This window comes from Nelumbo nucifera, chromosome 1 (assembly GCF_055504915.1).
Source record: "Nelumbo nucifera cultivar China Antique chromosome 1, China Antique-T2T, whole genome shotgun sequence".
NCBI lineage: Eukaryota > Viridiplantae > Streptophyta > Magnoliopsida > Proteales > Nelumbonaceae > Nelumbo > Nelumbo nucifera.
The window spans coordinates 100,967,609-100,995,532 of NC_142649.1; the positions used below are offsets into that span (position 1 = coordinate 100,967,609).

The following is a 27,924-nucleotide window of genomic DNA, read 5'->3' on the forward strand; positions in this document are numbered from 1 at the left end:
CAAATACTATGACTTCCATCGAGACCATAGCCACGAGACTGAGAGCTATCGTGATCTACGCCATCACTTGGAAGACCTTGTCTAGTGTGGATACCTCGGCGGGTTCGTAGACATCATGGAGCACAAGTTAACACTCCTTTGGTAGACCAAGAGCTGTCGTGAGCTCCCCCTGCTAGAGTCATCACCATCACCTTGGGTGGCATGGCCTCTAGAGGAGAGAGCAGCTCAACCCGCAAGGCCTACGCCATGTTACATTATGTTGATGACAGGGAACCGAAGAGACTGAGGCAGGACACTCCCATTACCTTTATCGACGATGACCTCATGGGGTGCAAACACCGCATGACGACGCCTTGGTAATAACCATCGAGATCTCCAACTTCGAGGTTCGAAGGACACTAGTGGACACAGGGAGCTCAACTGACATTCTCTTCAAGGAGGTCTTCGACCAACTCAGCATTGGGAAAGACCGCCTGCAACTAGTTAACACTCCTTTGGTAGGATTTTTTGGAACTTCACGGATTCCCTAAGGGAAAATTGCCCTACCATTATTGATAGGTGATGGCCTCATCACCACCACAACGATGGTGGACTTTATTGTCGTCCGTGTCCTGTCACTATACAATGCCATCATCGGTTAACCAACGCTGAATGCACTATGGGCATTAGTCTCCACATACCACTTGGTTGTGAAGTTCCCAATCCCTTACGAATTAGGTGTCTCTCGAGGAAACCAGAGGGTCGCTAGACAGAGTTACCTGATGGCATGCGGAGGAAGAGTACACATTAGCGAGGCAGCTTCCGAGATGACATTGCATAGTTTTTGAGAACTAACGTCGACATGTTTGCATGGTCAGCAGAAAACATACCAGGAATCGACCCCAAGATCATTACCTGCCAACTTAATACTAGCACACGCTACCGACCTATAAGGTAAAGGAAGAGGAGTTTTGCTTCTGAACAGTGGTGGGTGATTAACAAAGAGGTGCAGAAGCTGCTTAACGCTAGATTCATTCGAGAAGTGACTTACCTGGAATGGTTGGCAAATGTGGTGATGGTTAAGAATGCCAATAGGAAGTGGAGAATTTGCATTGACTTCACCAACCTAAACAGAGCCTGCCCGAATGATAGCTTTCCACTACTGAGGATCAACTAGCTCGTCGACGCAACAATGGGGCATGAACTCTTGAGTTTCATGGACGCCTTCTATAATTACAATCAAATCCAAATGCACCTAGATGACCAGGAGAAGACCGCCTTCATTACGGACTGAGAATTTTATTGTTACAAGGTGATGCCCTTTGGACTGAGGAATGCCAACGCCACTTATCAAAGGCTAGTGAACCACATCTTCAAGGAACAACTCCGCCATAATGTGGAAGCCTATGTAGATGACATGCTGATGAAGAGCGAGAAAGTAATGTAGCACTTAACCAAATGAAGTTGAACCGGACGAAGTGCACCTTTGGTGTCGGCACTAACAAGTTCTTGGGTTTCATGGTCATGCAGAGGGGGATCGAAGCAAATCTGGAGAAGATTCAAGCCATCTTCGACATGCAATCACCATAGACCCACAAAGAAGTATAGTGCCTTACAAGACGAGTAGCCACGCTGGGCAAATTCATGTAAAATTCTATGGACCGCTGCCTGCCATTCTTCAAGGTGCTCAAGAGGGTGATTGACTTCTAGTGGATCGAGAAGTGCAAAGTGTCACTCTTGCAGTTGAAATGATATTTGAGCTCGCTGCCCTACTGATGAAGCTAATCCCCAGGTACCAACTCTTGCTTTGCTTTTCCACTAGGGATGAAGTGGTTAGTTTAGATCTGGAAAAGGAGGAGGGCCAAATCCAGAGGCCAATCTACTACACCAGCAAGGTTCTCATGAACACCGATATACGATACTTGAATGTCAAAAAGGTCACCTTGTCCCTCGTCACCTTGACAAGAAAGATCACTCCCTACTTTCAGATACAATGCGTCCAAGTACTGATCGGCCAACCCTTGAAGCAAGTGTTGTAGAGGCCGAAGACTTCAAGGTGCCTGATCAAGTGGAACATGGAGTTGAGCGAGTTCAACATTGATAATGGACCTTGACCTGCCATCAAAGCCTAGGCCCTAGTTGAATGCACATTCTCAGCTAAAGATCCAGTCGAGGCGCCACCATCTTGGACCCTCCATGTGGACGGATCACATAATCGGCAAGGGAGCGGTGCTGGCTTCATACTCCTTGGACCAAATGACACTGTCCTCAAGCATGCCCTGAGAGTTGGGCTTCGGTTTGCATTGGACATCAGAGCAAAGCGGGTTGAAGGCTTTAGTGACTTCCAACTCGTAGTCAACCAAGTCACCGAACAGTTTGAAGTTTGAAGCATGGGAGCCCACCATGGCGAGCTACCTGTAGAAGGTACATGAGCTTTCCAAACAGATTGAACACTTTGCTATACAATAGATCCCTAGAGCCGAGAACGTCTAAGCCGACACCTTGTCAAAGCTGGTGAGCTCACCACGGACCAACCTTGGGACTACGATCAGGATGGATACCCTAGCGCAACCCAGAATCTCAAAAGTAGACCTGATGATACTGTCCATTCAGCAAGAGCCATTGTGAATGGACCAATCATGTAGTACCTACAAAGTGGCACCCTTCCTAAAGACTAAATTGAGGTGTCTTATCCAAGGTCAGCTTTATTGCCGGTTGCACACTCTCCCCTAGTGAAGTTGACTATGTTCTTAGTGAGACACACGAGGGTATCTTTTGAGACCACCCCGATGCACGAACCTTAGCATATAAGGCATTCTGCAAGGCTACTTCTGGCCCACCATGAAGTTGGGTGCAGCTTAGCTTATCCGAAAGTGTGACCACTGTTAGAGGCATTTGAACCTACATCATCAGCTAACAATGCCTCTCATGCCCATTCCAAGTCTATAGCCTTTCACCCAGTGGGGGATGGATATCCTCGAAGCCTTCCCCACAGTAGCCGAACAAAAGAATTACCTCCTCGTCGCAATCAACTATTTTACAAAGTGGGTTAAGGTCGAGCCATTGGCACGTATCACTATATAGGACTCTAGATATCCTGCCCACATGAACTTTGTCCACGCCTACCCACAATACGCTACCCCCGTGAATTGGGAACATCTCCCCCTACATAATACTATGTAGAGGATGAGATGTTCTCCATGTGTGGCTGCGATAAGCGTGGGCAGAGTTCTCATGGGTAGGAGATTCAGACTTACTGCATAGAACACCCAAGGCTTCCTATGAAGGAACATCATTTACTACTTCGGCATTCCTTGGGTTCTCATCAGTGACAATGGCTCCCAGTTCATCAACTGGAAGTTCAAAGCCTTCTGCACCGAACTCAAGATAGACCATAGGATGATGGTAGTTCACCGACCATAGAGTGACGGAGTGACTGAGGTGACTAATCGGACCTTCTTCCATGGCCTAAAGACAAAACTCAATACGGCCAAAGGAAGGTGGGTCAAAGAGCTATTGAGCATCCTTTGGGCCTCTAGAACTATGCTGTGAACAACCATTGAGAGACCCTGTTCAACCTAGCATTCAGAACTGAGGCGATGATCCCTATAGAGATTGGATCCCCCATACTCCGAACAGAGCTCTACAATGACAAGGTGAACATCAAAGACCTCTGGGCTGAGCTTGACTTATTTGAGGAGGACCATGATCGGGAACACATTCGGATGGTAGCGCAATAGTAGAAGATGGCTAGGTACTACGATGCCAAGGTCCGACAAAGAGTTTTCAAGACAGGAGACATCATCCTTCACAAAGTCATCGTGCCCAAGCCCAGAGAAGGGAAACTCGGACCCAATTGGGAAGGACCGTATAGAATGACTAGAGTACTTGGACCGAGCACTTATACGCCAGAAGACCTCGATAGAAAACTTGTGCTTAGGAGCTAGAACACTGGGAACCTGAGAATGTATTACTAATAAATGGGGTCGAGGATCCCTTCTACAAATGGTTCAAGAAAAAAGTTTCTTTTACTTAATGATAGATGACTATGCATTGCACACACGGCCTAACTGAATTCTAACGACCAAAGACATTAAAGCACAACACTGCACACACAACCCCGTGATAATTCTGTATTTTGATGCCTTAAGGGCATCATTTCAGGGGTATTTTAGGCTTTAGAATAGTCAAAATGTGTCATTTTCCCAGTTAAATTCAATATTGTGACATCTGAGGGTCCCTGTGCAAATCTTGGGGAAAATTGGGGAAGTTTCAAGGCTAAAATGCAGTTTTTAGGAAGCTGGTGTGAATTCCAGCTGAGAGAGGGGGTGTTTTTGTGAAAAACTGAGCACAGGAGGGTGCCTCCTATATGCCAAACCCAGATAGGCACCCCTCCTACTGTATTAGCATACTCCCCTCTCCTTAGCAAATCCTAGGGCGCCTCCCCACTCATTCTTTTCACATCTAACAAACCCTAGCCGCCTTAAGCTATCAAATCTCCACCCTCCACTCTCTCCTAACCTCTAATATCAACCATCCAAGTCTTAGCAGCCCTTCATACCCTTAGATCTCTCCCTGTGCAGCATCCTATCCTTACACCACTGCACTCCTTAAACCTCAACCAATCACCTTAGGGCACCACATCACACTAACCAATCACATTTCTCCATTCTTGGCATCCAAATCTCAGCCCTACATAATATTGGGCGTCCTCTCCTTAACTTCTCAGCCTTAGGATCGCCTTAGGACAATTCTAACCCTCCATTCTCAACCCTAGGGCACCCATATCTCTGCAAAAACCTAGTTGCCGCCCCTTTCTTTCTCTCTAATCCCAATTTTGCCCACCCTTCTCTATAAAAAGTACCCCAAGGGCCCTAGAGAAGGGAATGACTCCCAGATCTTGTCAGGAGGGGTTCTTGCAAGCAGTCCAGCCAATTTGCAACTACCGTCATTGGATTTGATTAACCATCCCTTTTATTTTCTTTATTTTCTTTTATGTTGCATTCTGTCCCCAGGTAAGACAGAAGGTTGTTCTTGAGATGTTCAAGGGTAGAGGAAGAGGAGAACGCCAAGGAAAGAGGAGGGGTTCCTGCTTGCAATTCGCCTAGCCACTACTGGCACCTCTGGATCTAGATCCCAACCAATTTCCCATAGTTTTAAATTTACTTTTTACGCGTTTTTTTATTTTCCGTTCTTCAATTTCCAGTTTTTATTTTATTTATGCAATTTATTTTTATCAAATTTAATTTTTGTTTTCCTTTCTGTAGATCTGAAATTCGGCCAGGTAAGACGGAAGGCCCAACTTAAGCAGTTCGAGGGTCAAAGGATAGATCTAGAGACTGCTACCTTTGACCGAGTTGTAGATTTTTCATTTAGTTTTTTTTTTATTTCTGTTATTTATTTATTTTTCTGCAATTTTTACTTTCAGCATTGTTAGAATTTTATTTTAATGTATTCCAATTCAGTTAATTAAATTTTGTGTTTTTGCAATATCAAATCTTGTTATTTTGTTCGGATTGAAGTACGTAACAATTTTTCCCCCGCTTCCCTGTGGATACGACCCCTTTCTCACCACTAACTGCATTTTGTAGTTATTTTGAGAATCAGGAAATTTATAAATATTGAAATTGGTGTTTCAAAGTGGTTAACAACACGCTTCCGGACACACCACCTCGCCAGACCTGAATGGCTAGGCACCTCAGGACCACATAGAGAATGGTCAGCCCCCAACATGAGCACACTACTCGATGGCTGAGCTAAGCTCAAAGGACTAACACCTTAATTATGAGACCCGGATGACTTGAAACGGCCAAGGCTCTAAGCCAAATCGGCCCAATAGGGCATGACAAGAATGACACCCCTATCCAACTATGAAAGAGGGTGGTAACCGAACTCCGAAAAATCACCCTGCCTCAAGCCAGAGAAGAGATGGCTGAGTACCACGGTGAGCCCCCTCAAGGAGTGCGAGCTCTATGAGAACGAGCACCACCAAGCTCCCCAACAACATCGAGGACTCAGAAGAACTCCAGCCAATCAAGACCCGAAGTAGATCAATTTGAGCAAAGAGCCTCTAAGGCCCGATCGGTGTTGTACCCCAATGGACGTGCAGTCTGAGAAGCACACCTACCAGTCGAACTCCCAAGTGGGGTAACTTAAAAAGGGAAAGAAATAGTTTATGGAAAAAAGTGTGCTAAACAAAAGTAGATTTTCATTAACAAAAATGTAGTACATTGATTATGAGCCTGACATACCTAGCCGTGTACAATAAAAAAGGACAGGACAAAACCACTCTAGACCGGCCATGCTATCTATGGGGTTTGCCTCCTTGGGCGTGTTTGCATTGTCGTCCAGAGCAGGTTGCATTGCTGGGGGCACCTCTGTGTCAGAGGGATTGTACTCCTCCACGACTGCAACTATCTTAGGATGCCCGCGCATGACCCTTCTATCTCAACAAGCGAAGCTGGTTTTCCAAGAGTCTATAGCATAGTCATTAAGAGCATTCAGGAACTCCTCAGACTCCTTGTACTTGGCCACTGCCTCCTCCTCGGCGCGAAGCAGCTTTGCCTCAACACCCTCGGCTGCCTTTCGTGCCTTGTCATGACCCTACTTAAGCTTGTGTATCTGGGTTGTCGACCTTCACAGGTCCTCGTCCTATGTCACCATTGTATTCTTCAGCTCAGCCATCTCTACCTGCAAATGGGAGAATCTATCGTTTTGAGCCTCGGGCATCTGACAAAGGGTGTGCATCCTATCAAATGGGAGAATCTGGCCTTTTGAGCCTCGGCCACCTATAAGACATGAAGTTAAAGCGCACGACAAACCAAACCGAAGAACAACAAAGACAGTACAGATGCCTTATCGTGATGTACTCTTAGATGAACACACTCTCCAACACACCCACTCATGCAGTTTCTAGTCTCCCTATGAATCCCAGGAAACAGGATACCCTTCGCCAGATACTCAGGGACGCCCTCAGTTTCCAAACTATCCTTTGGCCAAACACTCCATCTCGGCATATATACCTCGACCCCTTCTCTTGCCAAACTCAAAGAGGGCGAAACCTCGAGACCTCATCGGGGTGTGGTCCATGATCGGACATGCTGTGGTGGAGACCTGTTAAAGCCAACGTCAACTACGTTACCCTCGACAGGCCTTAACCTCTTATGTGGTTGAGGAGTCACGACCTCGGGATGACATTGCTACTGAGTCGTCCTTGCTTGGGGCACCACCTTCCTTTGTGTGACGGTGGCATGTTCCTCATCCTCTCCTCATCACCAACCATAACCATATATACCGGAAAAAAGAACAATGGTCAGTCAATGTGGAAGAAAAGAATCATGAAAAACTTAAACCAAGTAAGGACAAACCAGACGGGGGCTCCATCAGCCCGACACGGATCAACATCGCAAACAAGGTGTATTCCTGTACATCCACACTATCCGCCTGATGGCCATCAACTCCTCAATAGACAACTCAGCCTCATTCTACACCTTCACCTTAGTCTTCAGGACTAATAACTTAGTGGGGAACAACCAACCCTCCTAACAACGCACTGAAGAGGGGGCTCCCACGAACACCTTATTGTTCTGCCGAGCCAAGAAGTATTAGTAGCTCTGCTGGTGCTTCTTCAGGTGCAGGAAGTATGTGAACATTGGTAGGGTAATGTCCACGTCATGAATGGTGTAGTAACAGAGGAGGCCAACTAGGTACCTAAAGGAGTTGGGCATAAGTTAGATTGGTTGGACGCAATACCACCTCAACAGCATGGTCGCAATGCCCACATTTAATGGAAATTTCAGCCCAGCTATTAGGCTATGCTCATAAATATAAAGTTCGCCCAGCCGAGCTGAAGTGACCCTTTTGCCTATTCTAGGGCACCTCAACTCGTACTCCTCGGGAATACAATGAAGTGTTCTAACGCAGGCTAGGTCTTGGGGTGTTAACCTATAGGGAGAAGAAGCGAAACAACTATCGAACCATGCAAAGGCATTGGGCCCCTCTTCGAACACCACCTCTACATCCATGTTGGCCTCATCGATTTCCCCGACCTCAGCCTCCTGAGGAACCTCAGCCTCCCCCGCATAGGCATCGGTCTTTGGGTCCCTCGACCTCGGCTGTATGGGCATTGGTCTCATGGACTATGAGTGTGGTGGCCTCGAGATGAAATCCCAGCTCGGACTCACTAGTCGATGTACAAGAACTAGACGATGAAGTGGAAGAGCAAGAAGACAAGGAGGAAGAGGAAGACATCTTCTTGAAGTGTAGGACTGCGGAGCACCTGAAGCACCAATAGAAGACTAAGCACCTGTTGAACTCCAAAGCATGCTTCTACTTAGAATGACAAAGCAAAATGGCTTACCACCTCCCTTTATATAAAGGCAGCCATTGGTTCAAATCAAATAAGATCAATGACATAAGATTGCCGCTGCACTTTGCATGTGCGTGACCTCGAGAAGACAAAACAATGCATCTGCTGACCCATAACGGAAATGGTACGAGCATTGAACCACCCAATCTGCCCACTAAGCCGGTCTAACCCTGGGCCAGCCAGCTCAAGCAAATTGGAGTTCCTCATTCGAGGACCTTATAACTCTTCCGCCCAACCGTGATTGAGCACTACACTCATTGACTTCGGATTTGGGGGAGTGGTGTTTGGGTGGTTGTCAAGATGGCCAGGGGCACCACGCTGTCACGGTTTGACACAGGCTTAGCCTTGCCTACTTTTGGCGGGCTTACATTGTGTGGCCCTATCATAAATTTTTCCAGTATGAATATTGGGGGAAGTTATGTTTCATATTGGTAGACCACCAAAAGCTTAACGTACTCTTTGGGGAGGGGTGGTCGACCTCCTTGGGTGCCTGACCTTAGCACTCTTAGACCAACTTCCCTTGCGGAGCGACCTTGGTTAATGACTAGCATGGCTACCAGGGTTCCTCATGGGCGTACACATGCTCATGGGGACAATGCATGGACCGACACTATGCCACCAAAACTGAGGGGAGGCTTGGCATGTGGGTCTGGCCTAAGCATGTCCCTCTACTATGCCAGCCCCATGTCTAAACTAAATGAGCTACCCCGTTGCCCATAGAGCATGGGTGTGTTCCGGTCCAGTGGTTGCCTATCATCATCGGCACAACATGTGACTAGCATCATCGGCATACAGGAGTCCCTTCTCATTGGCGCCAAGTCACCTCTCATCATAGCCATCCCCCTTTGGCACGTAAGTGGCGCCTCCCATGGACTGACAAGAGCTAGCATACAGCCCCGACCATGAACCTTGAGGTAATGATCCAATGCCGCTGACCTTGGTGGAATCATCTCATTAGGTAACTCCTAGCCTTAAGCACACATCAGGCTTGTCTTGGCCTCCCTTGGCTTGGACACAGTACGGGTTTCTTCCACTATGAAATACTCCCGTGACAGGTTGTATCAGAGCGAATTAGCCAATTGTTGCCGCAGTTGGTATCAGAGCGAGTTAGCCAACTATTGCCGCAGTTGGTATCAGAGTGAGTTAGCCAACTGCTGCCACAGTTGGTATCAAAGTAGATTAGCACACAAAGCCAATTGAAGCGGTTATCTCGATAAGCAACACATCATGGGGTGTGGTCCCTCGGCACTTCTACTTGGGTACAAGCAAGAACTCACATCAGGCCTGGTATGAGGCTATTAATCGTGTCCCCATTCCAATGACCCTGAAGTAGCACTCATGCGGGGACAGATGCATGGGCCATTTCACGAAAGGCATATTGTGGTAATTTGAGTGGGGGAGTGCCATGCTTCCTCACATATATTAGTCGCTATTCATTTTAGTGAGGTGTGGGTGGTGCACCTACATCTTGGTTTCATGACGGATGAGCGATTGTTATGTAGCTTGTTTGAGGCACCACTAAGGTAGGGACAACAGTGCACCTAAATGGGTCCTCGGTTGAAGCCACAATATTGGAATGTTAGGAATGTGGGTACACTGGCTGTTGCATCATGGTGGCCCTACACCGGTAATGCATCAAAGGACATGCTCAGCTCATCACAAGGTGGAACATTCGTAGCAACAATCACACATCACAAAGGCAAGTGCATGTTTAGCAACATCATGGGTAAAAGTTTCCATCACTCGCACACATTGCGGTCGGATTCTTGAGGCAGCACACATTGGGGACCCTTCGGAGTGAAGAGGTAGCCTGAGTTGACAAGGTGAAGTGTAGTTTCGAGGGCTAAGAGAGCATAAGCCATGGCTAGGTTTGAGTAACCCGAACACAGTGAGGTGTAGTCTACAGGCCAGCATGGTGAAAGGGTTCCCAACACACTACGCCAACAGCAGGAGAAGACCTATCACATCGTGTTTGGTAGTACTACTAAAAAGCTACCAAGAAGGCAGTTAAGCCATGAGGTAAAGAATACATGGGGCAGAACTCCGCGAAGCATCACACATCTCAATTTCTTCGAGGACCCTTCTCACACACATTTCAATGGCATAACTATTGCGCGGTTTGAGTAACCTCAACATAGTGGGTGAAGTCTAGGCAAGCTATCATGGTGAAATGGTTCCGTCCCCATCATGGACACCAACATAGGCAAGACCCGGGTTGACTAGGGGGCCCTTAATTGGAGAACATGTGGATGGAGCGGGACACAAACACCCATTCACAAGGTAATCATTTTCGAGGATGACAATGGATTGAGTGGGGAAGCCTGCCACGGTCTAACATACGCTTAGCCTTGCCTATGCTTGGCGGGCTTACATTGAGTGGCACTATCATAAATTTTGCTAGTATGAATAATGGGAGAAGTCATGTTTCCTATTGGCAGACCACCAAAAGCTTAACATACTTTTTGAGGAAGGGTGGTCGACCTCCTTGGGTGCTTGACCTTGGCACTCTTAGACCGACTTCCCTTGTGGGGCGGCCCTGGTTAATGGCTAGCTTGGCTACCAGGGTTCCTCATGGGCGCACACATGCTCATTGGGACAATGCATGGACTGGCACTGTGCCACCAACACTAAGGGGAGCTTGGCACGTGGCTCTAGCCTAAGTATGTCCCTTCACCACGCCAACCCCATGTCTAAGCTGAATGAGCTACCCCATTGCCCATAGTGCATGAGTGTGTTCCAGCCTAGCGGTTGCCTATCATCATCGACACAACATGTGCCTAGCATCATTGGCATATAGGAGTCCCTTCTCATCGATGCCAAGTCACCTCTCATCATGGCCATGCCTCTTTGGCACATAAGTGGCACCTCCTAGGGACTGGCAAGAGCCAGTAGAGAGCTTTCGCCATGAGCCTTGAAGTCATGATCTAGTGTCAGTGACCTTGGTGGAGCCATCTCATCGAACAATTCCTACCCCTAAGCACACAACGGGCTTGTCCTGGCCTCCCTTGGCCTGGATGCTGCACGAGTTTCTTCCATTGTAGAACTACCCCCGTGACAACGTGGTGGATTTCTTGGCGACCCTATTCAAACCACGTTAGCATCGTCACCCAAAACCACGTGACGGAATAGCATGACCAAGGAGTGTCCCACATGGACAAGACAGTGGAATCCGCCAGGGTAAAGGGAACTCCTCGAAGACCTCGACAGATAACCTCATCCCGACAATCCTGGAAGCCGAATCCAATCATAACATAGATGTTTAGCTATAAATAGGTGTTCCCCGCTTGAGGTAAAGGACTTTTGGCTCTACTCGTTCAGCACCCCTTTCATCTCTTTGGCTCGGAACTAGCATCATTGATCTGCTCATCCTGGCCAGCCTAGATTCCTTACTAACTTGAGCGTCGGAGTGCTTACCCAAGAAATAACTCCTTGAGTCTCTAACTTCTTGTGGTTGCAAATCTCGGTGTGCGACTTCATCCTTTCACCTTTCACCTCGGCTTCGTCCAGTTGGCAAGACTATCTGAATGTGTCCTCAGTTTGAAACACCTTGGGTCAGACAACACCAAAATTCTTCCTTTTCTTGCATCTAGGAGGCATGCATGTGCCAACCACACCTCTTCTTACAAATTGTTGTAACATTTTCTTTGTTATTCTTCAACTAATTAAATTGGTCACAACTAACAAATGAGATCAAAACTTCCTTAAATGTTGAGGGATTGGGGAATGTCAATCCCGTTAACAACTTTGGTGCATTCATTTGCTTTTCTAGTGCAAAAGACTCAAAGTATGATGCATGCTCATCATCTAAAGAATGTGCACTATGAGAATCATTCGGTTGCTCACAGTTATCCAATAAATATGGTCCAACTACATTCAGTTCATTTGGTGGACCACCAACCCCATGATGCGCTTCATTGTCAACATGATGTGATTCATTGTGTAGGGCATAAGTTTATGTTTGCCCTTCACATTTACTACGTCCCTCTTCATCACATCAAGTAGGTTCAACACCCATGTCCTCTAGTGATGTGGATTGTTCAACATGTTCATCATCACCACTCATTACATAGTCGATATTATCACTGTCATCCTGACTACTTCCATCTCCTTCAACAAAGCAATAATCATCTTGATCCTTATCACCCACCATTTTTTGTGATGATCTGGCCTCTTGGGTGCCAAGGTCTGTATTCTCCATTTTGGTCACTTTGCACAAGTACCAAGCCATCTTCAAAATCATATCTCGACTTTCAATAGAACACTTTCCATTGACTTACATACCCCAACACCCTCATTATTGCCTATATTTCAATAAATGATAACAAGTCCCCATCCACATTATTTCTGAAACCTCACCACTACAGTATATTAATGGTGGTAAATCAATGAGGGTGCCCCTATGGTGGATGAAAATAGTAAGCATTTGCAACAAGAAACATTAATTCAATAAGAAGGATTGGCTCGTGAGCCTAATCAAGCTTCTACATACATACAAATATACATATATGCATACATACATACATACATACATACATACATACATACATACATACATACATACATACATAGGTACATACATTGATACATGCATACATACATAGATATATACATACATACATACATACATACTATTTTTATTTTTATATATAACAATAACTAATTATTATAACTATTAATTTTTTAAATATCAAATAAAAAATAAATTTTTTATATATAATACTTTTACTTTTATAAAGCATTTGACTCAAGTCAAACTCGAGCTCAAGTCTCTATCTCGAACCGAGCTTGAGGGCTCGAGCCTCATACTGTCTTGGCAAGCCGATTTCAAATAGCTAACTATTTGGCTCAGCTCGATTCCATCCCTAGATATGAGTAGTCATCATATGGGAAAATCGAACACACTATCGAATGTATTTTGTGCTATAATGCTATAGGAAATAAAAACAGGAAAAAATGAGATGTTCCCCTTTTTATCTTCCATTTAAATGAACAAATTGGGTAGGGGTCTTGCTTTAGAAAGGGCAATTACTTTTTGTTCCTCCCCCCTCCCCCCTCACTGCCACATGTAAAGAGATAATCTGCTATGCACATGGTGGGGAAAAAAGGTAGGGGACAACCATAGACAATGATAGCATGACCTTGGGTAAACAAAAACTGTTGGTGGTGATGTTAGTTGTTGCTAGGGGTGCAAGTTGGGCCGGGTTTATGGTCAACCTAGGCCCGATCCTAAAATTTGAGCTTAAGGCCCGAGCCTAAGGTCAACCTCGATTTTCCCAACCCGAGCACAGCCTGCCCTGTAATTTGATGCACCCAGAGTTGGACTCGGGCCCGGGCCAGGCTTGGGTGGGTCAATGAACCCACTCTAGAATTATACATATATAAATGTATTTATGTAAATATATATATATATACATATATTTTATATATGTATATAAATATATATGCAAATATCTATACAATTGTTATATATACAAATATGTATATATACATTTATATATATATATATATATATATATATATATATATATATATATATATTGTGTGTGTGTGTGTAAATATGTATGTGACATTTATACATATACACATATATGTATAAATGTATCCGGGCTCGGGTTGGGTTCGGGCTACCTTAGGGCTAGGCCCGAGCCAAGCCCAAAAAAATAGAAAAGCCGACTTCTTGGGCCTAACCCAACTCGTGTAAAATTTCAAGTTGGGTCGGTTCAGGCTCGGGTTGGGCCCGCCCAAGTTGCACCCCTAGTTGTTGCAACAATCTCATGGCAACGATTTCCCATGTAAATGTACCAACAACAACCATTGGAACTTTGACGGAATACCGAGGGCATGGAATTAATATTGGTGCCCAATCGAAGCATAAAGAGGTTTTAACTAAGGGTATTTTTTGCCATTTGAAAAAAATCGCTCACTTTCTTATTTAAAATACAAAGGGTATTTCTATCATTTCACATGCCATCTAATGTTGTTTAAGGGTTTTGAACTATATTGATGATTTTGTACTATCCCTAAAGTATAAGTTATTAATTTAGAATTTATCCCATCCTTGCCCCATCCCCATTTAAGATCAAGGAAAACCCGTCCATTCAGGGTAGGGTGGGGGCCCAATTTTATGGGGAACATTGCCATCCCTAACTAAGTTCTAACCAAATAGAATGACATGGGTAAGAGGATGACATTGTATCTATAATTTTGTATTTCATCCTCACAAGATCTGTGCTGACACCATCCTCACAACCCTTACATTGCATTGGGAATATCTCCCCATAAATAAAAAATACGTTCCTAATGCAAGGTTGAATATTAATTGTAATATATTTCTTTGTAAGGAGATGACAGGGCCGCAATTTTTTGGTTAACACTAGTATATTAATTATAATATATTTCTTTATATATATCATTAAAATATATATTTTCTATGTATTTATATACCACTTGTGACTATTTTTATCTTAAATTTAGTGTTATTAATGTATTTATGGAATTTGTATGTATTTCCCTAGTATAACCACGTGTTTCCATATTTTTTGTCCATATGTATTTGCAAAGTGTATTCGTATCTATCTATATTTGAGTTGTCCGATAAGATACCCGATATTGATACTTTAATCCTTTTAATTAATGTTGAAAAGGATTCATACATTTTCAGAGGCAATCAGTGCATCTAGTATCATTTTTACACTTCAGCCTTAAATGTTTCATTATCCTTTGTTTTCCATTAATTACACTTTTTGTTGTCCAAAAATTACTCCCAAAAGCTTCTTCCTTTTACATATGCTACAATTTGAAAATCCTATATAATAATAATAATAATAATAATAATAATAATAATAATAATAATAATAATAATAATAATAATAATAATAATAATAATAATAATAATAATAACGTAATATTTGGAAATTATTATTACTATTTCATTAATTATCCATGTCTTATTTAATTACCTATTTAATTTTTGTCTAGTAATATTTATTTATTTCTCATTAAATTATTTAATAATTTATTATAGTAATTAATTAAAAATTAATTAATTATGAAATACATAATTTTTAAATGTTAATTAATTATTTATACATATTAAGTTATGGAATTAACCATTTTAAATATATTAATTAATTAATGGTCAATATCTTAAAAAATATGTAATTAATTATAAAAGTATTTATTAATAATTATATTAAAGTTATAATAAATTTAATTAATAAAATAGTTACTTAATTTTTAAAAATATTTAATTATTGATAAATTTGGGTTTGACTATGATATGGGAAAAATATGATATTGGAAAAGGGTCTAACCAATAAATTGGAATCATAAACATGATAGCCAATCATGTGTTATTTATCAAAATTCATGGATGGGTTTTAATTGATCAAAACTCTTTGAAACCATGTCATTCCTTCATCATTTTGCCTCTAAATTTTTATCAATTCCATTATTTATAAATTGTTTTTATATTCATTTTATTAATTTTTAGTTAATTTATTAAATAACTAATTAAACTTTCTCATATACAAGGTTAAAATGGACAATTGTCATTTTTCATAATTCTGAACTTTTCCATAAAAGAATTCATAACTCAGCATTCAAATTTCATAAGAACTTTCTATATTTACATTCAAACTTCATAACCAGAAAAGTTTGATCAACTCGATTACACCTCTAAAAGTAATTATTACTATTCAGAATTCGGCGTGCAAACTAACATGCCATTAATTGAATTATCTCGCAATTTATTTCTTCAAAAAATCACTCAATCGTTACCTCAAAATAAATTATATATCAGGCTCCACCCACTCACACAGTGTCACACCTCCTCTCCACATCTCTACTCTCTATATGCAGTTGCAAAAAGCTACTTGATATCTTCTCTGTTTTTTTTCTTTTTTTTTTTTTTGATAAAAATATCTTCTCTCTTTCACCAATCGGCATGGCGACATCAGAAATAGAACTCTTGACAACGAGGAAGAAAGCGGAAATTGAATATGAGATAGATGAAGAGGAACTGTCCCCGATTGAAGAAGTGCGACTGACGGTGATGAACACCGACGATCCATCGCTGCCCATATGGACTTTCCGAATGTGGTTTATGGGATTGATATCATGTGCACTGCTGTCGTTCCTCAACCAGTTTTTCTCCTACCGGACGGAGCCCATCATCATAACCCAGATCACCGTTCAGGTCGCTACGCTCCCCATCGGCCGCTTCATGGCCTCCGTTCTCCCACGGACGAAGTTCCGTCTGCCGGGTTTTGGGTCCACGGAATTCTCCTTGAATCCTGGACCTTTTAACATGAAGGAGCACGTACTCGTCTCTATGTTCGCCAATGCCGGCAGTGCTTTCGGTGGCGGATCGCCATACGCGGTAGAAATCATCAACATCATTAAGGTCTTTTATCACCGGAATATCTCCTTCTTTGCTGGTTGGATGCTTGTCATCACAACCCAGGTTCTCTCTCTCTCTCTCTCGCTCTACTGTGTGTAAATGTGGGGACCGGATCCAGTAGCTATTATAGTTAAAGTACTTTCAATGAACCCTAATAAATATTCTGACAATAACCGCCAAGTGCCAAAATGGTTTTTAATCTCTTTCAAAAGTAGGTTGGTTATATTTTGACAATTTTCCAAGTGCTCGGTGAAGTTGCTTACAACGTTTGGCCTACCTGATTCGGACTAGTACGTGAAGCTGAGGCAATAACACGTTGTTTTGGCTGCCTGCTACAACTACTAACTAGGGCCAGGGTGGGCCGTGCTAATGATGCTGAGGCAATAGCATGTTGTTTGGGCTGCGGGCTATAACTACTAACTAGGGCCAGGGTGGGCCGTCTGAGGCATCATTTCTTGTTGTTATGAAACCTCTCCTGAATTTTGATAAATGCAATCATCTCCCCATAACTTTGTAATATAGCACCCCGTTGTTATGTATATATTGTGTTGGGTTTGGGTTGAGGCCTCAGAAAGCTCAACCCTAACTCGAGCTTGCCCAACATTTTATGATTATATACACTTTTACATATTTATATATTGTGTTATGTATTTATACTATATAAATTTATATGTATAATATATATTTTTACTATTATATACACCATAAACTATATTTAGTTATTTACAGTATGTATATGATTATTTTAAACTCACACCCATGCACATGCATATACAAAAACACACATGTTATGTATTTTATTTATATAAAAATATTTTTTGCTTATATATCTACATGTATAAATTATGCATATATACATTTATTAATGGCATTTGTTTATATTTTTCAACCTATTCTATTGGTATTTGAGCTACAAATCCCAATAAAAATTTTTATTAAAAACATGTTCAAACTGGGCCCACCCGTTCAAGCCTAGCTTGAGCCCAAGCCCAACTCAAGATGTATTGGGTTGAAATCAGGTTGGACTTGGGTTGGTAAATTCGGATTTGAGCTTGGGATGGACTAGGCTTGAGCTTGATGTTTGAGACTTAGGTTTGGGCTTAGGTTGACCTTGACCCTAAACCTGACCCAACCCCCAACCCACCCAAGTTGCACCTACACCTATCTCTTTCCACCTTCTTAATACATTAATTTAATTTTCTATCAAACATATTAAAATATTAATATTTAAGTTCAACATTTTTTTTGGTAAACAAGTTCAACTGTGATACCAGAAAAAACTTCTAACCAATCACACGGTATTAGAAAAGTTGAAACCACTTAGGTGGCATTCCTCGAAATTTATGGAGGAGGTTGGTCAAAGCACTTCTAGTTCCGGTAAAATACTTTTTTGACATCATAGATTTTTCCTGATATTTAAGTTAATTTAAATATTAAAATAAGATAAGTAATTATAGTAAAATTATAATAATTAAAAAATATTATTATAATTATAATTATAATTAATATATTATCTTAAAACAATTATTAATTGTTATTGCTAATAAAAATTATAATTTTAAATCCATTTAAATTAATTACATTAATCAAGTTATAAAGCTATACTAACTTTTATTAATAAAAAATCATAAAAACAAAATTATTAATAAAGGTAATAATTAATAAAATTAATAATAATGAATTAGTTTTAAATTTAATTTTTTAATAATGTCCACTTAAATTTCATTTAACAGCAATAAAAAATTAATATAAAATTTGCCCACTCTCACCAATTAAGATTGCAATTACACTGGTTGGATATAATCCAAAAATGTGACTTTTGAATTGGACTCCAAACGATTCGGATTAATTAAGAATGTCATAAGGCTACTTCTAGTTGTTAACAAATTAAGTCGTGCATACAATATTGGTCGTAACTAGTTATTATATAAAGCAATAAACTCATTATTAGGGCTGCAAGGATATTATACATACCTAGACCCAAACATGATTTATAAAGATTCCAATTGGAATAGCTAGAATCTTATTCACCCAATTTATCAAGATGTAGCTACCATGGTCACATCAAATGTTGACTCTATTTAACAAAATGATTTCAATTAAGTATAAAAGGGTTAAATGATCTTTTATTTTTGCAAATTAGTTGGGTGGTGTGAAACCATGGTTTTTAAAACCAATAGGGAGACTAAATCGGTCAGGGGTCCGGTTATTAGGTTGAACGGTTCGACAGTTCGAATCAAACGATTGACCTGTTCTAACAAAAAAATAAAAAATGATCAAAATGATTAGAATAATTAATCACCCGGGATAATGATTTATTGACAAAAAATCAACCATTTTTAAAGAAAATCTGATTTGGGGAAAAAACAGTCCCAGTTTTTCTGGTCCAACCATCAGGTCCAATTTTGAAAACCATGTGTGAAAATGTAAAAGTTATTTCATTCGAAGTATCTGTGGCTAAAGTATATATGCCTATGGATCAGGTATTAGGCTATGGTTGGGCGGGACTCCTGAGGAAGTACGTGGTGGAACCTGCACATATGTGGTGGCCTTACACACTTGCTCAAGTCTCTATGTTCCGGTGAGTACATTAGAAAATGTTTGTACAATATGATATTATTGTTATTACTGGCTTAGTAGTACTAAATGATTATGTGTTAATAATGAAATTGGTTGAACAAGGCAACTTTTCCTTCCCGTTCTATACTTCTTTATGTATGAAAAGGAAATATATTCAACATGCAACCTCTCTCCCGTAAGGCCATGATCATTACTTTGCCTTCCCCATTCAACAATTAAGAGGGTATTGGCCAAGGTGAATGATTTTGTTTTCTTAAATCAAAGCAACTGTTATTATGGCTCCATTTCGAAGGAACATAAATATAAATATATAGACTGTAAAATCTTGTATTTTGTATTATTTTGTATGTATTTATATAATTTATATTTATATTTGTATTTTTTTTAAATTCAACCTATCCAAGAAATATAAATATAAATGTAAGTATTTTTTTCTTTTTCTTTTGTTTTTTTGAAATGCTTCTCATTGTTTCTTAAGGTGGTTGAAGTCGTTGATAGGTTGTTCTTGATCCTTTCATTTTGTGGTTTATTGTTTCAACCTAGCAACGAGTTATGATTTTTCTTTTTTCCTCCGTCTCTATCTCTATTTTGGGTTTGAGATTAATGTTTTTATGTAGAGAAATGAGATTGTTTTTTTTTTTCATGGTGAATAATGACTCATTGCATGAAACAAACATTTTTTTTTTTCTTTTAAATATTAGCTTAATACATGTATTTGTAAGGCCATTACTCATGATGACTCTTGCTATCTAAGATTAAACGTAGACGAAACTGGGCTGAGAGAAAAGGCGAGATTATTCTATTAGTAAGGCCATTGTCCTAAGTCTGCACACTCCTAGCTTCCATTATTACAATGATGTTTTGTTCTCTAAACTAGCGGGGGCCGTGCGATAATTAACCTTTACTTTAGTAATTTGTTATAAAAATAATTTAGTGATTTATTAATTTGGATTAATTGTTTTTTTCATGTTATGTATTAGTGTTTCATTCTATCTATTTTACTTTATTAATGATTAAATCTTACAACTTTTGTAAATGCTGCTTAAATATTTGAAATACTTAAATATTAGTAAATATATAAAGTTAGGTTGTAGTCATAATTAAATTAATCTATGAATTAACTATTTTAGTCATAATTAAATTAGTCTAAGCCCGAGCTCAAGGTTTAATACTTCAGGTTGGGCTTTGGTTGATCATCAACCTGACCTAACCCTTAAGTTGCACTTTTAAGAAAAATGTGACATTTGTCATGAGACTGAACCAAACTGAGCACAACCCATGCATGCATTATCTTTTGTATAGCCTAATGAGCAAAAATAAATAAATAAAAGATCATAAGCCAGATTTTGATAGTCTATTAACAGTTTTTAAAGTTGCTTGGCTTAACATGGCCCACACCTTAAGCGCAATAATATTTATCTGCGCTTGGGATAGGGACAAACTTGCCTATATTAATTATAAAACTATAATTTTTTTATAAATTAAAATTTTTATTGAATTTTAGTTGATTACAAAAACTATATAAGATTTATATATATACTCTCTTTTTAGATGATGTAACTAATTATGATATTTTTATTAACGAATATTTAAAATTTTATTTGGTTATGGGTTGGGTTGGCCCTATTCTAAATCCTAATAGAACATCTTCCTGATTTCTTGGGGCCGAAAAGGGGAGATTGTGATACTGGTGACAAATCAAAAGGCTTAAAAAGGGAATAATCAAGACCCTCCTACAATTGCATGATTGGGATAATGGAGCAAGGAGAGACAAGTTGACATGACCATCCTTGTTTTAATATAATTTTAATTATGATTATGTAATAGTAGCTGTGGTAATAACTGATTAAGGTTTGAACTTTGTAGGGCACTACATGAAAAAGATGATCAAGGCATGTCAAGAGGGAAGTTCTTCTTGATTGCACTCATTTGCAGTTTCTGCTGGTGTATTGTTCCAGGCTACCTCTTCCCTACTCTGTCAAGCATTTCATGGATTTGTTGGGCATTCTCCAAGTCAGTCACAGCCCACCAGATCGGCTCAGGAATGCAGGGTCTGGGGATCGGAGCATTTTCACTAGATTGGACTGTTGTATCTTCCTTTCTGTACAGCCCCCTCCTGAGCCCTTTCTTTGCCATAGTTAACGTCTATATCGGCTATGTCGTATTCATCTACATTATCATCCCTATATCATACTGGGGATTAAACCTGTACAATGCCAAAACATTTCCCATCTTCTCCTCTCACTTGTTCACATCCCATGGTCAAATGTATAATGTTTCAGCCATCGTGAATGACAAGTTTGAGATAGATATCGCAAATTATGAGAAACAAGGGCGGGTCCATGTGAGCATGTTATTCGCTCTGTCGTATGGCTTTGCCTTTGCCACTGTTGCAGCCACCCTGACGCATGTTGCCTTGTTTCATGGAAGGTACGTGATGTATTCCTCAGGCCTCAATTTGTACCGATCATTTTTCTTTGAGTATATGCATTAATTCTTCTAAAGCTTAATTTGGAAGGAGTACAAATATAAATATATACAGTACAAATTCATACAAAATAATACAAAATATAAGGTTTTGCGCTCTACATATTTATATATTGTATTTGTACTCCTTCCAAATGGAGCCTAAATTCTTTTTCATGTACTGGAATTAATGCACAGGGAAATCTATGAACGATATTGTTCATACAATGGCAAGGAGGATATTCACACAAGATTGATGAAGAAGTACAGTGACATACCTGGATGGTGGTTCTACCTATTGCTTGTAGTGACTCTCGTAGTCTCTCTTTTGCTTTGCATCTTCCTGAAAAGTCAGGTCCAGATGCCCTGGTGGGGATTCCTCTTCGCCTCTGTCATTGCCTTCGTTTTTACTCTTCCCATCACCGTCATTGTTGCTACAACAAATCAGGTAATAGAGTTAAGCTTTTCCCTCCAACCCCCAACTCTTTTTGGCATGGGGCAATGGAGTTCAAATCAGCCCCCCACAAAATTGCCCTCCACAACATTCCACAATACATCCCTGCCATGTATTGGAAACATTTCCCGATGATAATATCAGGAATGATGATGTCATCATCAGGAGATGATCCTAATACATAGTAGAGATGTGCTGTGGGACGTTGTGGGGGGCACTCTTGTGAGGAGCTGATTGAGTCTCTAGGGTAATGGCCTTTTTTAAGTTTCATATTCAGTTAACGACATTATTCTGGACTTATCTATAAAATTAGAAGTTGATTGTGGTAGAAGAGATTATAATTAAAGTACTTTAGTCTTTCTTCTCTTTTGATAGCAGTGATAAAAACAGTTTCCTACTTTTATAAACTTTTATCACTTTAAATTTTTACAGTTGTTTTATGATTCAATTTCAATACCGTCTTTTAGCTAGGTTTATGCCTGACAGCCTAATTAAGCAAAAGCTTGGGGGAGGGGGGGGGGGTGAAAAAGGAGAAAGTTTTGTCAATACTTCAGAGTAATATTGTAAACTGAATATCTATATTATTAGTGAAAATATGAATAAGAGTGTGAAATTTTTGATTGACTTAAGTATTCATATTTTTGAATTTGGTCCTTACTAATTTTAAGGACAGAAATATAATTTGAACCACTTTTATCCTCATTCAAATCCCTGTCATTAAGTCTTATATTTAAGTTATTAACTCCCAATAACATTTATTGAATGATATTCTTGATTAAAATACCCTTAATTTTAAATTTAGTTTCTCTGATTGCGAAGGCACAAAATGTAATTTGAATTATTACATTTATGCTCGCTCAATTCCCTCTCATTAAGCTTAATATTTAGGGTATTAACTCTCGTTCTTTCATTAAATCCTATATTAATTAACCATATTAAAGAAAAATAAGTACGACAAAGAATAATTGTTTTTATTCAAGACAGAAATAAAATATAAATTTAAAAATAATCCAAAATGGAGTTGTTTTCTTTTTGGTGTCAAATCAATAATTCTAATCTTTGGGTCAAATATATCAAACCTTGATGTCATAATTAAATAATAGTAAAAATAAAAAAATGAATACACAAAATGGTATACAAATACAAGTAAAATTATAAAAAAATTTGTGCATATCTCTAATATGTATATTCATCATATTAAATAAAAATAAGAGTGACAGATAAAAATAATTTTTATAGACAAAAATATAAAAATAAAAAATTTTAAAAATATATTATTTACTATCATTATCATCATCATAAAAAATTACCATTGCACATGCACACTATATATTGATACAAAAATTCCATTACCCAATATGCTGGTCCCTGCGAGATTTTATCATGTCTTAACTAAAATTACGGGATATAACCAGTCATTAGTTAACAACCAGGGTTGCTTGTACAAGCTTGATTTCGGCCCCTTTTAGCTCGTCTTTTGCGCAGATCTTTTGGGCTTCTTAAAGACTGAAAGTCCAAAAATCAAGTCTTTTTCCATTTGGTTGCCAGTAGCTCGGTAGCTCAAAAGATCCCCTTTGAAAAACCTCAATTTTAGGAGCTTCAAATGTAGCTTCCGGGCTTTTTGCTTGATGTGGCTTTTAGTTTATTGACTTTAGAAAATAGATGAAGTTGGAATCACAAAACAAAAATGTTTTCACTACTTCCACCCAAATTAGATATTCATAGCTATGAATATGTGCTATTTTGCATTTTAAAGATATCAAAAGCAAATTTTTCGTTTTCTCTTTACTCTTGCTTGTCAGGAATTGTTTAATATCTTTCAAAGTTTTTAAGCAGACCATCTTTTAATTTGTTTACAGGTACCACCGCTAAACAAGCTCACAGAGTATATCATGGGTATCATATTACCAGGAAAACCTATAGCTAATGCGTGCCTCAAAACCTATGGGTCTATCAGCGTGATGCAGGCTGTTTCTTTTCTCGGTGATTTCAAGCTAGGCCATTATATGAAGATTCCACCAAAATCAATGTTCTTAGTTCAGGTATGCTTCTCTTTTAGTATTCTAAACTTTATTAACTATGCTTGTTGTAAAGGTAAATATATAATTATACTATTATGCTTTCGTTGGTTGCACATGAAAGAGAAATTGAACATTTGGGCTTCAAGTGTAAATAAGTACAGGCTCATTCATACCTTGTGTTTTGAGACCACTTGATCAGAGTGGCTTTAATACCATCTCAAAGAATCATTCAATCAAAAAACTTAAGCTGGTAGGTGAGATTAACACTAGACCACTTGGTCAAAATGGCTTTTATGCCATCTTAAAGCGGGGGCTGAGCCAGGGGGGATCCAGGGGAGTCATGCCCCCCCCCCTATGGTCCAAAAAATCCTCACTTGGGATATATTGTTTCATGTACATTACCCCCTCCCCCACTCCCCACCTAGGGGTGGCAATTTTTCCCGTTCCCGACGGATACCCGGGCTCCTTGACCCGATGGGGTCAGGGATGGGAGGTACCTTGGCGGGGTAGAGGTTGGGGTCGGGGATGGGGCTACCCATGAATCCCCGATTGGAGATGGGGACAGGGACGGGGAATGCAATCCCCACCCCGACCCGTCCCCAATTAATATTATATTATATTATAGATAATATATTATATATAATATAATATTATATATTATATAAGTATAATAATTATTAATTTATTTATAAAACAGTAAAAACTAAAAGTCAAAAACATGATTCGAAGAAATCAAGAAAACTTGAAAAGTTGGAAAAACCCTTAACCCTCGACTAAACCAGTTACCAATCTTCATTCTTTTGTCTTCGACAGAGAAGACTCAAGAGAGGCGACTGAACCACAAAATGAGTAAACCCTATCTTCATCTTTATCGCCAATTCTCCGACCGCCAACTGCCGTCGCTGACTACCGGCTTTCATCATCATCGCCAACCACCGTCGCCGTCGCTATCACCCTTCAGATTCTCTCTCATCAATCATCATCGAAACTCTCCCAAGTCCCAATGGTCCTCTCTCTCTCTTAGTTTCGGGGATTCGGGTCTGAATTCATCCCCGTCGGAGTCGGGGATGGAGGGGGGATTCCATTCCCCATTGGGGATCGGGAACGGAGATGGGGTGATTTGGTGGTCGGGGTCGAGAATAGGGAATGTACTCCCTGCTCCAAACCCGGGCTCTTAGGTGAGGTCCTTGAATAAGTTGATATTCTCCAACAGCTAATAAGTAAATTTCTTTGTCCTTATTTTTGTTTTACGCTATGTTTCGGTTAAAATTCTATTGCAAAGAATCACCATTTGAAGAACAAGCAGTTTAAGCCAAAAATAGATATTTTTTTAGGCTAAATTTTCTCACTGTAATGAATCAATTCCCGGAATGAGTTTCGAGCCCAAAAAGGAATTAATTCCAGCAATTTCCAAACACCCAAAATTAAAAATGATTCTTAGAGTCATAAAATTCATCAAAATTAATTCTTTGAAAACTTGCCAAAATACAAGCCAGACTTGCTGATAGACTTTTGTAAGCAATTTTCTGGGTTGAACTCTTCTTTCCACCAACCACCGTGGTGACAACGATAATGGCGACAAGGAGACAACAAGAACAACGGTAATGTGATTGTTATGAACCTCTGTATACAAGGATAACAACACCGTGTTGACACAATGACGCATCATTGATTAATTTCCATCTTAATTGTGCTGGTTGTTTACTACATTCTACTTTGTATTGATTCAATTTGCTTATCATGTTCTTATTGTTTTTTCTGTTGGAACTTACATATTTGGGCCACCAAACCAGTTCATCGGAACCATCCTGGCTGGAACGATCAACGTTGCTGCGGCCATGTGGATGCTGAAATCTATTCCAAACATCTGTCAAGATCAGATACTCCCTCCGGACAGTCCTTGGACTTGCCCAAATGATCGTGTCTTCTTCGATGCATCTGTGATCTGGGGCCTTGTGGGACCCAAACGAATCGTTGGAAGTCTTGGAAACTACGGGGCATTGAACTGGTTCTTCCTTGGCGGTGCCTTGGCGCCACTTCTGGTCTGGCTTTTACACAAGACGTTTCCCAAGAAAACTTGGATTTCACTGATTAACTTCCCCGTCCTCTTAGGAGCAACAGTTACGATGCCAGCAGCAACAACAGTGAACTTCAATTCTTGGGCTTTGGTGGGCACGATTTTCAATTTCTTCATCTTCCGGTACCGAAAGAGCTGGTGGCAGAGGTATAACTATGTGCTTTCGGGAGCTCTGGATGCTGGGGTTGCTTTCATGGGGGTTTTTCTCTACTTCTCACTCCACATGGGAGGTAAACACTTGGACTGGTGGGGTGCAGGTGGCGAGCATTGTGATTTAGCTTCTTGTCCTACGGCTAAGGGTATAGTGGTTGATGGGTGTCCCATCTATTGATTCTCTTCTTTTACAACATTTACTGTCCATATGCATTGGGCTTCTGAACCTCGAATTAGTTAACTGTTTATTTTACATGAAATGCCAAGTCATTAGTTGCCCCGATAACAATATAATGTTATGTTATAGCATTCGCGTTTCTTTTCTGGTATTAGTAAATATATACAATATCTCCAAGACAAAATTATTTATAATTTATAAGTGGGTAGTTTCTAAATAGTTATGAGTGAATAATTTCTGAAGTGAGAGTAAAGAATATATATATGCCTTCTTTATTCTCGTTGTGTATTTAGACAAGAGGGGTAGAAAACATTTTTATTAACAGGAGCTAATGGTAAAGGAAGTATTAGTCAATTGTCAGAAAGAAACAGTAAACGTAGTGTTAGTCAATTTTCAAAAAGTAAGAAAACACTTAATCAATTAGCTAAACCACAAGTATAGTTTAAGAAATTTACCCATGGAAGAATGATTCCCAAGCGATAGAATTAATTTAGTAATTATATATTTTTGAGACTTGGGTAAATAAATTTCTTATCGATCTGAAAATTTGTTATAACTTTATTTTGGACATAAAATAGCATGGCTAAATGCACTCATCCAGCCTCTAGTGTGTAAATCGGGTAGGTTGGGCTGGGTTTGTGGTTAATCCAAGCTCGATCCTAAAATTTGAATTTAAGACCCGAGCTCAATGTCAAACTTGACCTTTCCAACACGAGCATAATTCATACTATAATTTAATGCATTCAAGTTGAATTCAGGCCCAAATTTAGATTGGTCAATAATCATATATATAAGTAAATATGTATATAAATATATATTCATATATATATATGAATGTATATAGTTGGACCAGATTGGTCCAGCCCAAAAAATAAAAAGTTCTAATTTTTTTAATCCAAACCTAAGACCGAAAATCCAAATCTAATCCATGTAAAATTTCAGGCTGAGCCCGCCCACCTCTGCCGGCCACAAAACAATTCGCCAGGATAAGTGAATTTATCAACGTAAATGAATGCATGCAACCTCGATATTTTGAAAACCAAACTGGGAATGGTGTGAAAAAGCTATCCGAGTGGCAGGTTTGATGATGGTTCAACCTGACGGTCAGCTCAGCGAGGCAATCGAAGCAATCAAAACCCGGCAGGCCGGCACCCAATCATCAGTTGCTCAGTAGAATAGTTTGCCAAACCGCCTAGGTCAAGGACGATCGAGTTGATATCATTGGCAACGCTTTATGGTTTAAAGCA

At 39.9% G+C, this 27,924-nt stretch overlaps 1 protein-coding gene across 1 annotated transcript; it reads left to right on the plus strand.

The window, feature by feature from the left end:
- The first annotated feature begins 16,036 nt into the window (after positions 1 to 16,036).
- LOC104588455 (oligopeptide transporter 4-like) lies at positions 16,037 to 26,861 on the plus strand. Its single transcript, XM_010246394.3, has 6 exons — positions 16,037 to 16,811; positions 19,232 to 19,329; positions 21,195 to 21,758; positions 21,993 to 22,242; positions 24,108 to 24,290; positions 26,063 to 26,861. The coding sequence occupies exons 1-6, from the start codon at positions 16,293 to 16,295 to the stop codon at positions 26,675 to 26,677; spliced, it is 2,229 nt and encodes a 742-aa protein (XP_010244696.1). The 5' UTR covers positions 16,037 to 16,292; the 3' UTR covers positions 26,678 to 26,861.
- The last annotated feature ends 1,063 nt before the right edge of the window (positions 26,862 to 27,924 follow it).